Source organism: Berghia stephanieae, chromosome 10 (genome assembly GCF_034508935.2).
Source record: "Berghia stephanieae isolate SIO BIC M18660-M18661 chromosome 10, UCSD_Bste_1.3, whole genome shotgun sequence".
NCBI classification, from domain to species: Eukaryota; Metazoa; Mollusca; class Gastropoda; order Nudibranchia; family Aeolidiidae; genus Berghia; species Berghia stephanieae.
The window spans coordinates 14,241,505-14,257,248 of NC_088369.1; the positions used below are offsets into that span (position 1 = coordinate 14,241,505).

At 39.1% G+C, this 15,744-nt stretch overlaps 1 protein-coding gene across 1 annotated transcript; it reads right to left on the minus strand.

The window, feature by feature from the left end:
• Nucleotides 1–2,254: 2,254 nt before the first annotated feature.
• Nucleotides 2,255–14,769, minus strand: LOC144955946 (uncharacterized). Its single transcript, XM_078886207.1, has 3 exons — nt 14,653–14,769; nt 10,804–11,147; nt 2,255–2,640 (listed from the first exon to the last, which is right to left on the minus strand). Exons 2-3 carry the CDS (start codon nt 11,137–11,139, stop codon nt 2,476–2,478), a joined length of 501 nt encoding a protein of 166 aa, XP_078742333.1. The 5' UTR covers nt 11,140–11,147; nt 14,653–14,769; the 3' UTR covers nt 2,255–2,475.
• Nucleotides 14,770–15,744: the final 975 nt, after the last annotated feature.

Here is a 15,744-nt window from a genome sequence, read left to right on the forward strand (position 1 = left end):
GTTGCAGTAGTAGTGGTAGTGATGATGGTTATAATTCTAGTGGCAGTGATGATGATGTGGTGGTTGGAAGGGGGGGGGGGGCGTCCTTGGAAGAATTTGACCGGAATTTGACGGAAGTTGCCCGGAACCCGGAATTTTTTGCTCCAGACCAGAGTTTTTTCAGGTGAAACCGGAGTTTTGGCATCACTGAATAGACTATCAATGACATTTCATTTTGATGTGTACAAGTACAAGATCATCCGGTTTTGTTTTGACTCAAGGCAACAGCTCAAAGTTTCGCTCGACGACAGATGATGGCTTAGATGACACTATAGTTTTTAAATTACCTTTAAATTATTTTTCAATTGCTAAATTAGATTTTAAAAGATACACACAACAAACATCATGGTGGGATTGGCAATCACAATGAATATATATCCATGAACAGAAATAATAACAAACGACGCGATAAATTCATTGTATCAACAGGTAATCCAGCGTAACTGTGGTGTGTAATGTGTACTAACACACAAACTTTGTTGACAATCAAATATCGCGGGGTTTTAAATTTTAAGCCCAGCAGAGAACTCGCGCAATTCGATTGGACAGGCCCGATACTATTTTTAGAAGGCCCTGTTTCGAGGTCAAAATCCTTCTACTGCAATTAATAAAAAGCAATCAAAACTATTTGAATTTACTTTTGTTTATGCTTTTGGCAGTCTTCTGCTTTTTACATCTCAATATCAACTTTTTCAATTAGAAGTGATTATTCGACCGTAAGTTGCGATAATAGGCTTTTAACGAAATCGGGTCGAACGCCGAACCCGAACGCCGAACCCGAACGGATATAGCCTTCTCACGTGACCATGAACGAGATCTGGATAGTGAAGACTCTCAAGCGGTATGCAGCATCGGATCTAAGGTCACGTGATAGAGGATAGCTTGGGTTGCTGTTGGCTTGTGTTAGGGGAGGGGCAAGGTCAGTGTCATTCAATAGTATATAATTGTGCATGTGGCGCTCTATACAGAGAGAAAATTATAAATTGATTACGGGGGAAGGTGGGGGGAGGGGGGGGGGGGGGGGTTGACCCACAAACGATCGAGGTGTTGGGCTTCGGGTAGACCATGATACGAAATCAAAGAGAAAAGGCCGCTGGTACTTGGATGGTGGAAATGGTTGGGTGGGGGGGGGGGGGGAGGGGGGGGGGGGGGGTAGTGACAATCAGCATGGGATGTATATATTAACATTAATAATATAGGCAATAGATGACCAGGGATGGGTATTGTTTGTATATGTTTGTGTGTGTGTGTGTGTGTGTGTGTGTGCGCGCGCGTGTGTGTGTGTGTGAAAGGGATTACACAAAAACACCTTTCTCTGTAGCTTCCAAATGATTACGTATACGATAAATTTGAAACCCACATTGTTTGAATCAGCTCACTAATTAATTCCTGAGCCTTGAGATGGTGACGCAACTATTACATACAAGACCTTGCAGTCGAGACGGCAGGGCTTTTGGGTTACACAACCACTATTTACCCATCGGTCAGCGGTACTCTTTGATGTATACAACACTCACCGCCTTTACGCAAAGCCGCCTGCCCATAAATCAAGAGATGGTCTCCTAACTGTTCACAAGCGAACTGTCAAACGAGCAATCGATGATTGGATAAGAATCTCAAGATCTCATATAATAAGGTAAGTTTTGGAGAGGTGATATCCCCCCACCCGTCATCGGACAGAACTTTCATTGCGTTATATCATATGAGCTCCGCCTCCTCTTTCTATTCCGGAGTGACGAGATTAGACGAGAGGACGCGAGAGAAAAAAATGGTCACGTGTTGGGCAAGTCGTTCGTTAGGCGAGCTTCGGTGTCTAACTATAACTCCGTAATGCTGTACATTATCGAACCGTATCGTTGCTATTTTTAGAACACAGAGAAAGAGAGAGAGAGAGAGAGAGAGAGAGAGAGAGAGAGAGAGAGAGAGAGAGAGAGAGAGAGGGAGGAGGGGGGGGGGGTAGGAGCGGGAGACAAAAAACGACAATGAAGAGGGGACGTGGCTTTGAGAAGGGACAATTACTGTTTTGTACTTTTGAACGGTCGAATAATGCGAAAAATTATCGCAGCGTACGGTCGAATAATGCGAAATGTTATCGCAGCGTACGATCGAATAATAACGGACTTTTCAATTCTTTAAAAGAATCTTTGACCATTCATCTTCCCGACACACTTCATTTATCTCATCAAACATTTACAAAAACAACAAGTATGTTCCAAAATTTTCAAAGAAGACTTTTAATTTCAATTTCACAGGAAAAAAAGGTTCTCAAATGTATTCTAAAACGTTCAATTTGTTTGTTTACCACTAACTCTAATATTTTTCGGGTCTTTTTTTTTTCTTGGTAACTTCTTTCTTCCTCATTTTGGTTGATGTTGATTATTTCTCGAATTCCTGCGAGGATATGGCGGGCAATTTGCATTGCAGCGATCCCCAACATTATTCGAAATCCACTACTGTCCAGTTCATGGTACGGATCAACGTACCGTCCAATTTAAACAGACTTGTACGCATGGGGACGCAAGTTTCGTTTACTGTAACGCGAATAGTGTGAGTCTTAGTCTTGCCGTCAAGAACATCATACGAGTAGGTTTCCGCACATTGCTGTTAAAAAAAAAAAAAAGAGGGATAAAAGAAAAGGCTGTCAAATGTCATGTAACCAAATAATTCAAACTGATATTCTGGTAATGAGAAGAGGATGGTGAAATGTGATTTAAATATTGAAATGATGTTTTTTTTTTTTGATTTTTTTTTTTTTCAATATTGAAATGATGGTAAGAAAGATCAGATTTGGTCTCTTTGCGTGCGAAGCAAGTGCTCTTCAACTGAACGATCAGGACCCATAATCTTTAACAAATTTGGGTAAAAAAACAACAACATCCCCCCCCCCAAAGTGAGCTTCTATATAGCGCAATATCAATTAAACGTGCTCAAAGCGCTTTACAAAGCGTCCCTGACCAACAGCAACACAACACGTAAAACGAGACATGACGCCTGTTAGGCGATATTACAATTCTTTCCCGACAGAGACAATACTGTTTACGACCAGGTAGTCATTTTACACCTGATTAAGGTGAGAGAATATGAGTAAAGAGCCTTTTCCAAGGACCAACTATGCACCGAGCGAGGCTCCAACCCAGAACTTTAGGATCAGAAATTCTAATTTTGACTTAGCGTTATGCCCAAGTATTTAACATCATCTATAATTTCTACATCAATATCTCCTATTCTAACAGGTTTCATTTGTTTTTTGTTGTTTTTTTTTTGTTGTTGGTAAAAATGTGTTCTTTACTTTTTGAGGAATTAATTCCAAGAAAATTGTGTTGGCACCAATCAAGAAATTCATTAACTTGATTAAAATATTTGGTTTCAGATTATTTTTCTGTTATGAGACCTAGTACGGCAGTTTCGTCAGCATATCTAATTACCTAGCAGTTTCTGGAGGTTGCTTTCTGTTGATTGTTGAAGTTGATTCCCTGTTGATTGTTGGTAGACGCGTGTCGAAGCGACAGTAAAAGGTGTTGAGTTTGTCAACATCTATGTTTGCATTCCCGGAAGGGAGTCGGGTTTCCTTTGGTCCTGTCCCTCCCATTTCCCGAATCATTTCCCACGCTTTCATGGAATTTCCCGATTTTATTTTTTGTTCCATTTTTTTTCGTTTGAAACTCTTCCTTTTCTTGTTTAATTACGATTTATAGTTCTTTCTCTTTAGCGTGTCTTTGTGTTCTGTCGCCACTCATGTATGCGATCTTCTTTCCATTAAATGCAGACACGTGTTTACCAACAATCAACAAGGAATCAACTTCAACAATCAACAGAAAGCTACCTCCAGAACTAGAAGAAACAGTTGTGGCGAATTATTTAAACGTTGTAAGGAACGGAAAGCACCCGATCCAGACAACACATACGGGTTCACACAAATCTTCCAATGTCCTATCGACGAACAATCCGCACCAGCGCTGTGGACAACGTCCGTGATCGTGCCAGTACCGAAAAAGCGCTGTCCAGTGTCGCAAGGACTACGGACCGGCTGCCCTAACATCAATTGTGATGAAATGCTTGGAAACCCCCCCCCCCCCCCATCAAATGCGAGCTGCTTCTCCAGACAGTATGGACTCGAAAATACTGGATCAATACCAGTTTGCATACCAGCATTCACTCAGCGTGGAAGATGCGTTACTGACCGTAACGGACGGAGATGGGAATCATCTCGACAAGAAGCCACAAATGTGGCGAGGATTCTGTATGTAGACTTCTCATCAGCTTTCAATGAACACTACCATGCTGTTGACCCAACCACGTGCCATAGATATACCAGACTACCTGATTGGTTGGTTCAGGGATTTTCTCACACAGAGACCACAATGGGTAAAGATGAATGACCATGTCTCAAGTTTGAAACATCTCTCAAATGGCTGTCCTCAAGGCTGCGTAAGCTCCCCAATTCTCTACATACCATACACTAATGATTGTATGGCGTCATTTGAAAACTGCCAGGTAATTAGACATGCTGACGAAACTGCCGTACTAGGTCTCATAACAGAAAAAGATTCTGAAACCAAACATTTTAATCAAGTACATAAATTTGTTGAGTGGTGCCAGCACAGTTTTCTTGGAATTCATTACTCAAAAAGTAAAGAACACATTTTTACCAACAACAGAAAAAACGAACAAATGAAACCTGTTAGAATTAATATTACTATTTCTGACATAAGCGTGAAAGAAACAGAGAGAAAAAGAGAATGAGAGAGAGAGAGAGAGAGAGGGAGAGAGAGAGAGAGAGAAAGAGAGAGAGAGAACGAAGGGAATGGTTAATTGGTGAATGCATGAGTATGTGTGTGTGTGTGTGTGTGTCTGTGTGTGTGCGTGCATGTAAGTTATTAGGATATTAAAGAGCGTGATTATGACTCAAAATATAATTATGTATGTGTTTCATATGTAACTCTGTTGCATATAGTTGCAGAGAGGAAGAACGGAGGAAGAGTGAGAGGGATATATATATATATATATATATATATATATATATAGAGAGAGAGAGAGAGAGAGAGAGAGAGAGGAGAGAGAGAGAGAGAGAGAGAGAGAGATAGAAAGAGGGGGTGAGGGAGGAAGAGAGAGAGAGTAGACACAATCCCTATCTTTAGAAGAAGAGAGAGAAAGGGAGGAAGAAGGGAGAGAGGAAAGAAATAAAGGAAGAGATAGAAAATAGAGAGGGACTGGAGGAGAGAATGAAAAGAAGAGTGCGGAAGAGAGAAAATTGCAGAGAGGGAGAGAGGGAAAGAGAGAGAGAGAGAGAGAGAGAGAGAGAGAGAGAGAGAGAGAGAGAGAGAGAGAGAGAGAGAAACATAGTCTGAGAACACGACCTTTGTCTTTCTCAAGCTTTCCATCTTACAGTTTTACAGGAAAACTAATATGGGGTATGATGAGGATGGTGATGGTGTTACAGGGGAATGGTGAAAGAGAAGGATGGTAACGGAAATATTAGAAAGGTTGTTGTGATGATGATGGTGATGATAATGATGATGATGATGTTGATGACGATGATGGTGACGATATTATGTTATGTATGTTATTGTATAGTTATAAATGTGTAACCAAATGACAAATTGCCACTATTTTGAGGACAATAAAGGCATACTACCACTACTACTACTACTACTACTACTACTACTACTACTACTACTACTACTACTACTACTACTACTACTATTTCTATTTTGATAATGGCAATGATGATGATGGTGATAATGAAGGTGATAATGATGATAATAATGATGAAAATAATAATAATGATAATAATGATAATAATAATAATAATAATAATAATAATAATAATAATAATAATAATAATAATAATAATAATAATAATAATAATAATAATAATAATAATAATAATAATAATAATAATAATGATCTTTATAAATTTGAGTTCCAAGACAGAGATAACGCTGTGAACGGCCAGGTACTCATTTTACACCCGAGTACGGTGAGAGAATGGGAATAAAGAGCCTTTCCCAATGACTCAACTATGCAAGGCTCGAACCCAGGAACTTCCGATCCGAAACCGAGTGGCAACCACTAGACCACATAGCCGTATGGCCAGAAATGAATAATAAATAAAATTCCCATAGGGGAAATGATTCTTTATGGTCTATTCCAGGGGAAGACTGGAATAACCAAGTCCTCGGCCGCATTGCAGCGTCGCTAATACTCTTCAACAGTCGTAACGTCACTTCCTTCCTAATGACGCATGGTAACTTAGTAACCCTGGCTCTAAACTATCGGAACAATGGCGGACGCCGTGTGAAATATTTCTCCGCCGAGCATAAAAGCGTATCCAGAGGAAAAAAAAAAACATGAATTTGATCATGTTTTGACTTTTACACATTCTGATCACAAGGCATATGAAAAGTTCTCGCCAGCATGATGAATAAAAAGTAATGATTTTCTTTGTTTAGAACCAAGATGGTCGCCGTTGCCGGGCGGCGTGACGTCAGACTACTGAGTCCAATTGAGCTAGGGGAGGTGACTTGCTCAAGGCCACAAAAAGAAAAAAAAGAGGCGGCGGGTGACCGAACTCGGTACCATTCGGGTACGAAGCAAAGACCGTACCGCTGAGCCACGCTGACCCCGACAAGTCAAGCGATGATAAGCGTGGTCAGTGGCCGCGTGGGTATTTTGAATACCTATATCTTAATATAAATTTCCTTCAATAATATATAGATTCTACTTTATTCATTGAAAAAAATGGAAATTCGTTTACAGACGTGGTATGCATAAAAATGTATAAACACAAAGCTGAGAATCTATGGCGGCAATGTATATATACAATGCTAGAGGACTAGACTCACTTGCAAAAAGGACCGTTAATTAATCCTGAGCGCAGTCGACATTTTCCCAACTTCTCTTCCAAGACACCAGTGAAAGGTTGCTGGACCTTTGTTATTATCTTGTCTTATTTAAGGCTGAATATAGGAATTATCCTTTAAATGTCTTATACAAAAAAAAATTATAATTACAAATCTCAAATCATCATCATCATCATTGCCTTTTTCACCCTGGGTCAGGGTATAGGCCACAGACAAACAGTTTCCATCCTTCTCTATCCTGAGCCAACTTTTTTATCTCATTCCAGGTCTTACCACTTCTCTGTATATCAGCTTCTTTAATTCTTCTCCATGTTCCTCGTGGCCTTCCCCTTGATCTTCTGCCCTGAGGGTTTCAGTCCAATACTTTCTTTGTTATAGTTGAGTCATTCTTTCTAAGCGTGTGTCCAATCCACCTCCATCGTCTTCTTCCTATATCCTCTCCTACTGGTTTCTGCTGTGTTCTTTTCCATACTTCTTCATTTTTTATTCTATCCATCCATTTTATTCTGAGTAGCTTACGCATGCACTGTTTACAAAAATCTGTACCCTCCTTATACATGCCTGTGATGCGTTCCAAGTTTCACATCCATACAGTAGGACAGACTTCACGTTTGAGTTGAAAAGTCTTAGCTTTAGTTGAAGGGAGATATCTTTAGTTCTCCAAACTCTGTTCAAAGATGTGAATGCAGCCTGTGCCTTTCCTATTCGTGCTTTCACCTCTGCTTCCGTGCCTCCATCCTTGTCAATTATACTTCCGAGATAGCAGAAAGTGTCTATATCTTCGAGTTCCTGATCTTTTACTTTGATCTGCTCCCTTTGACGCGTACCTATCCTCAAGACCTTTGACTTTGCAGGGTGTATTCTTAGACCAATTGATTCCGAGAGGCTGTTTATAATTGTGGTTTTTGTTTGCATCTGGTCCTGGGTGTGGGACAAAAGAGCCAGATCATCTGCAAAATCCAGATCATCCAACTGTGTCCAGGGGGTCCACTGTATCCCATTTCTTCTCCCTTTGGAGGTTTCCTTCATTAGCCAATCAATGGCAAGGATGAACAGGAATGGAGAGAGCAAGCATCCCTGCTTGACACCAGTCTTAATTTCAAAGCTGTCAGTCAGCTGATCTTCATGTACAACCCTGCAACTTGATCCTTCATACATTTCCTTAATGAGGTTTACTATCTTTTCAGGGAGTCCATAATGTGCCAGAATTTTCCACAATGTTGCTCTGTCAATACTGTCGAAAGCCTTCTCGTAATCCAGAAAGTTGACAATAAGAGGAGAGTTCCATTCTATAGACTGTTCCACTATGACTCGCAGAGAGGCAATCTGGTCGGTGGTTGAACGGTTTTTCCGAAAACCTGCCTGTTCGTCCCGCAGTTTAGCATCTGTTGCATTCTTAATTCTCTCTAAAATAATACGGTTGAAAACCTTTCCTGGGATAGAAAGAAGAGTGATGCCTCGATAATTATTACAATTACTGAGGTCCCCTTTCTTTGGAAGCTTGATAAGATGTCCTTCCTTCCAATCCTTTGGGAATATCCCGTCATTCCAGATTCTCTCAAATAGTGGGTGCAGGGCCTCAGCATTTCTTTCCGCATCAACTTTTAGAGCCTCCGGTGGAATCTGGTCTGGTCCAGCAGCTTTCCCCTTTTCATCTTGTTAATGGCACCCACAATCTCTGCTATCGATGGTGGATCACAGCTAATTGGTAGCTCATTCCTTGCAGGCAAAATTTCTGGCTGGTTGTCTGGTGGTGGTCTGTTCAGAAGGCAGTTGAAATGTTCCCTCCATCGTTCAGATTGAGCCTCTTTTCCAAAAATAGTTTTCCCATCTTTGTCTTTGACTGGTACCTCTGGTTTCCCATATTTTCCAGCAAGTGTCTTGGTAGTTTGATAAAGGATCCTCATGTGTCCTCCAGTCGCTGCTGCTTCTGCTTTCTCTGCAAGTCTGTTCATGAATGCTTCCTTGTCTTTCTTCACAGATCTTTTGACTTCCTTAGCTATGGCTCGATACTGCTCTTGTGCATCCAGTCTTGAAGCCCTTGTTCGGCTTGCATTCACTTGTTCCTTCCTTGTTCTCCTCTTTTCAATAAGGTCCAAGGTGGTTGGACTTATCCATTCTTTATGTTCCGATTTCTTTACCCCCAATACCTCGTGGCAAGTTGTTATGTAAACTTCCTTGATCTTTGCCCAATGTGACTCTACATCTATGTCCTCCTCGAGCTCAGTAAGAGGTTGGAATCTATTACTCAATTGTAGTTTGAATTCCTCATTCTTTTCCCCATCAAGTGCATTCACCTCGAATTTTCTTCTTGTATGTGATCTGGCCCCGTGTTTTCTGAGTCGGAGCTTAAGCTTTGCCAATAGCAGATGGTGGTCTGATCCAACATCTGCCCCTCTCCGTACTGTCACATCTTCCAATGAACGTCTGAATCTACGAGAGATACAAAAATGATCAATCTGATTCTCTGTCACACCATCTGGTGAGACCCAAGTTGCTTTGTGGATCCTCTTATGGGGGAACACTGATCCTCCAATCACCAAACTGTTGAATGCACAGAAATTTGCAAATCTCTCACCATTATCATTCATTTCTCCCATGCCATGACGTCCCATGATACCTTCATAGCCTACGTTATCCTGTCCCACTTTTGCATTAGCATCTCCCATCAATATGTTGATGTCTTTCCTTGGCAACTTGTCAATGACTTGTTGTAGCAGACCATAAAATGTATCTTTGTCCTCATCTGTTGCATCATTTGTTGGGGCATAGATCTGTACAATGTTCATGCTGATCTTCTTACTCCGTGTTGTAAAGGACGCCATGATGATCCTTTCTCCGCATTGTTCCCATCCTCTCAGTGACTTCTGGGCAAACTTGCTTAGAATTATTCCTACTCCCTGTGTATGAATCCCGTCCCCTCTCCCTGAATATAAAATCTTCTCCCCAGACTTGAGGTGTTTCTGTCCGGATTGTATCCAGTGGGTTTCGCTTACTCCAAGTATATGCAGCCTGTATCTTCTCATCTCAGTCACAACTTGAGAGCTTTTTCCTGCTTCATACATGGTGCGAACGTTCCACGACGCAATTCGAAGCTGCTTGTTTGGCGAAGACGTCATCGGGTCAGCAGAGTCCTTTCGGCTTTGTCTGTTGTCCTTCATAAATTCTGTAATTCCAGAAACTCTTCGGTCGCCCAAGCTAAAAAAAGGATTTGGTTTGTCTGTCTGTGTTTCTGTAACGGTTTGAGTTTAACGGAAAGGGGTGTTAACCCTTTGCCAACCCCCAACCTGGAGGACCAGGTGACTCAAAGATGGGGGAATCACACACCATTAGTCGCCTTTTACGACACGCTGGCTTGGCGTTGGGCTATTCTTGACCCTCTCAGTTGAGGGACCCCGGACACCACACGGGGGAAATCTCAAATAGCTTGCGGCTATGTGGTCTAGTGGTATGACACACACTTTCGGATCGGAAGGTCCTGGGTTCGAGTCTCGCTCGACGCATAGTTGAGTCCTTGGAAAAGGCTCTTTACTCACATTCTCTCACTGTACTCAGGTGTAAAATTAGTACCTGACCGTTAACAGCGTTGTCTGTGTCCGAAAATATATTGTAATATCGCCTAACAGGCGTCATGTCCCGTCCTAAACGTGAAGTATTACTGTTGGCCAGGGACCTCTTGTAAAGCTCTTTGAGCACGTTTAGTGGATATTGCGCTATATAAAAATCTCAATTTAAAAAATTGTATCTCTTACAGACATTTTTCACACAGTTTTGAATAGGAAAAATAGATCGTCGGGAAAAACCTTGTAATAGGCTTGCGTCCTATCCAAATGGTAAGACTCTATTCTTTTCTTAACCCAAAAAAATCCGTGATGAACTCCTAGGGAAGGCTAATACTCACATCAACAGCAGCCAGATCATTTGGATTATTTTCTTTCCTGGCACTAGCTGGTATACATTTCTGTTCCAATTCAAATGGCTTAAACCCTAAGTTACTATTGCATGTGTTTCTTTTGTAGTCGACGGCGATGCCTTTTCTACTCTGTAAATTGTACACTAGTTGTTCTTTTATTTGACTGTACACAAAGGCAGTTTGTTTTTTGTAATCAACAACCGCATCAAGATTTCCTGTACTACTAGTCTCCAGTTTCACAGGGAACCTTTCGTTGGGGTTACAGCAAATAGACAACACACTCGGCAATACAACAGCAGCCAAAACTACAGTCAGAAGTTGCATTTTGAGATCTAATGGAAAATCAAAAAGAGACAAAATTACAAATTACATACCTATAAGATGATATTTACCAATTGTTTGTGTGTGTGTGTGTGTGTGTGTGTGTGTGTGGTTGTGTGAGCGTGCATATGTGTGTCACCTACGTGAGTGTGTTGTGTTTACGTGTGTGTATGCACTATTTGTATTTTATATTACTTATTTACTTATCCAAACCAGCGACCACCCGACCCTTCGGTCTTGTGCCATGACGTAGAAGTTAAACGTGTTTTGTAAGTAGTATTATAGTCCGTTCCACAACCCTTGTGCACAGCGTTGACGGGGATATCTTCACAACCTCCTGGTGGAACACTCGAATTGTTATTGACATTAAGCCGATTTTTTGTTTTTGCATCGGTTACAGTACCATTTGTGCGCTATGTGGTCTTGTGGTATGACACTCGCTTTCAGATTGGAAGGTCCTGGGTTCGAGCCTCTCTCGGCGCATAGTTGAGTCCTTGGAAAAGGCCTTTACTCACATTCTCTCACCGTACTCAGGTGTAAAATGAGTACCTGGCCGTTGACAAGGTTGTCTCTGTCCGAAAAAAAATTGTAATATCGCCTAACAGGCGTCATGTCCCATCTTACATGTTGCATGTCTCTGTTGGCTAGGGACCCTTTGTAAAGCGCTTTGAGCACTTTTAGTGGAGATTGCCCTATATAAAAGCTCAATTTTTAATTTAAAAAAAAATCATACGTTAGAATTTTTCTTCTTTACGGTATATATATAAAAACGAAGGGTCTGGGATGCGTGAACATTTTGATGTTTTACAATAGGATATAATACACAGTGAATTCTGTTGTGATAACGATCGCTAAACTCGCCCACAGGTTTGAGCAGGGGTTTCTATTTCACAGCAAAATGTAAACTTTGTACACATTTGACAGAAACAATTGTTACAATTGGATATTTGAAAGCCAGGGGCGTACCTTCCCGTTGTGAATTATACATTCATAAAAACTGATAAAAATATGGATTAAGCATGCACTTTTATCACAGAGGAAAATTTACAAGTATTTCTCCAGAGAGGCGAAGCGCGGAATTCTTTTTCATGGCATGCGGCAATAGCAGTATAGCCTACAACCAGGAATTCAGAGAGGAGAGGTCAAATTAATAAATGTTTATGTCATCTTAATTATGCATCTCTTGTATTTGAAAACGGCGGTTCCTTTGAAAGGTTATACTGTACAAAACTTACATGGAATCTGGTGTTAAAGAAGTTTACATTCAGTGATATTTCACATTTAATACATTAACCCCCCCCCCCCCTTCCAGCGAACATAATTCAAGAATGGCGAACACGTAGCGTAATCGATGGGTGACCAGTGGGATTTCGTGACATGTCTTGTCCGACCTTTATGAGATGTCTTGTTGGTCGGGTGTTATGTCTTTGTGAAAGGCATTTCTCCTCGTCCTGTCGGAGGCGGGCGTACAAATTCGAAGACCCCCCTGTTTTTTAACATTTATGTCTTTGCCAGAAAAATATATAAGCACCTAACGGGCTGCTTGTGTTGTCCAATGTATTATTTTAGATATCTTATAAACGCCGCCTGTTTTCAATGCTGTGAAGTACTAGATAAATGCTATCTATAATTAAACTATTTCAAACAACCCAAAATTATTTGCTAAACTACGCCACTGAATGCAACTGTGTTATGATTATTTCCACATGGGAAAGAGAATCAACACACCATTACTGTCAACATTTTAAAGTTTGAGTCATATTTTATTGCAAACGATGAAAAGATCAGAGGAATTCGTCATTGTGAGATAACCGTTTGGTCAATCATTATCGGTATTCAAATTTTGTAATGTCACTTAAAATATAAGCCAGCATGCAAAAAATCTCGGCATCACATGTTGTAACTTTGGAGGAATTTGCAATATTCCGTGTACACGGAACTTGAAACGGACTATAGCAGTCTTTAGCGACATACTATTACTATATCATTTATTTTATTATTAATCTATTGATACAGGACCAAAGCAACCAGTAAAATATTTTCCAACATACTATATCATTTATTTTATTATTAATTCATTGATACACGACCAAAGCAACCAGTAAAGTATTTTCCAACATACTATATCAGTTATTTTATTATTAATTTATTGATACACGACCAAAGCAACCAGTAAAGTCTTTTCCAACATACTATATCAGTTATTTTATTATTAATTCATTGATACACGACCAAAGCAACCAGTAACGTCTTTTCCAACATACTATATCAGTTATTTTATTATTAATTTATTGATACACGACCAAAGCAACCAGTAACGTCTTTTCCAACATACTATATCAGTTATTTTATTATTAATTTATTGATACACGACCAAAGCAACCAGTAAAATATTTTCCAACATGTTATATCTGTTATTTTATTATTAATTTATTGATACACGACCAAAGCAACCAGTAAAGTATTTTCCAACATACTATATCAGTTATTTTATTATTAATTTATTGATACACGACCAAAGCAACCAGTAAAGTATTTTCCAACATACTATATCAGTTATTTTATTATTAATTTATTGATACACGACCAAAGCAACCAGTAAAGTATTTTCCAACATACTATATCAGTTATTTTATTATTAATTTATTGATACACGACCAAAGCAACCAGTAAAGTATTTTCCAACATACTATATCAGTTATTTTATTATTAATTTATTGATACACGACCAAAGCAACCAGTAAAGTATTTTCCAACATACTATATCAGTTATTTTATTATTAATTTATTGATACACGACCAAAGCAACCAGTAAAGTATTTTCCAACATACTATATCAGTTATTTTATTATTAATTTATTGATACACGACCAAAGCAACCAGTAAAGTATTTTCCAACATACTATATCAGTTATTTTATTATTAATTTATTGATACACGACCAAAGCAACCAGTAACGTCTTTTCCAACATACTATATCAGTTATTTTATTATTAATTTATTGATACACGACCAAAGCAACCAGTAAAGTATTTTCCAACATACTATATCTGTTATTTTATTATTAATTTATTGATACACGACCAAAGCAACCAGTAAAGTATTTTCCAACATACTATATCTGTTATTTTATTATTAATTTATTGATACACGACCAAAGCAACCAGTAAAGTATTTTCCAACATACTATATCTGTTATTTTATTATTAATTTATTGATACACGACCAAAGCAACCAGTAACGTCTTTTCCAACATACTATATCAGTTATTTTATTATTAATTTATTGATACACGACCAAAGCAACCAGTAAAGTATTTTCCAACATACTATATCAGTTATTTTATTATTAATTTATTGATACACGACCAAAGCAACCAGTAAAGTCTTATCCAACATGCTATATTCGTTATTTTATTATTAATTTATTGATACACGAAAAAAGCTTCCTGTAAAATGTTTTGATATATTATGTTATTCTCTCATTATTTTTTGCAACAATGAAAATAGAACTCACATTTGATCCAATCAGAATAATGTCGGGGACAAGAAATCGTTAAGTGTTTTCACAGTTGAATCCAATAAGCGAATGACAGATACTATCTATGGTCCTCTAAACACTGCTTTAAACAGTTTCTGAGCGATACGTGTCGCATAATGACGTCAATGCAGGGATTCTAAAGGGCGAATCACACATGTTTACATTGAAGTCACGACCAAAAGTTGCATATGCCAGATTTTTATAAGTGATTCTGGCCCATTCAAAATTACAAAATGGCACGTTTCAAAATATTTCCTCTATAGGATGAATAAAGGGAATTTTATTATGCCAACAACTCTCAAATCTGGGGGCTTCAATAATGTTACCAAGTAACGTTTTTTTCAACCAAATATAAAAATGACATTAATTATACAACCTGACAACCCTCATCTTAGTAAAACTCTGTACAATAAAATGGTCCAAAAACCGTTCGTATCTGGTCTACCGCCATAATTTGTCCAATAAATTAATCAACCAGAATGCTGATTTCAATGTTTGCTTCATTTTGATTGGTTGGCCGATACGAAAATGTATAAAAGCGTTGGTAGATCGCCAATATTTAGGGAACGCCTCTGTCGGCGTCATGTCCGTGACTCGACCGTCAGTGTATCAGCCCCATAAGGCTTGTTTTTTTGTTTTTTAAGTAACACGTGCGTTTTGTTTGTATAACAAAACAAGCCAAATGAAATTGCACCCTATACACAGCTGTGGGTTTTTATTCAGTATTCAATTTAAAACAAATATGAACCACTTCATCAAAAACAATATGGCGTCGGGATGGTTTAACAGCTAGCAGTTACATAAACAACCCAACGTGGGAGACTAGGATTAGGTTTACAACATGTGTTTTTTTTAGGACAATGGATATAAATAGTTTTCAGAATTTTTTTAAAAATCAATTTTTTTTTTTTGTCATTTCAAATTTATACCACTTTTTGTGTGTGTGTGTGTGTGGATATTTGATTGAATTCCAGGAAAAAGGGACGCCCAAAGACTAGATGGTGGGATTAGGTAAAGGATGATGTGAAAGAACTGGGCCTGGAGGAAGATGATGTGCTGAACCGAGAT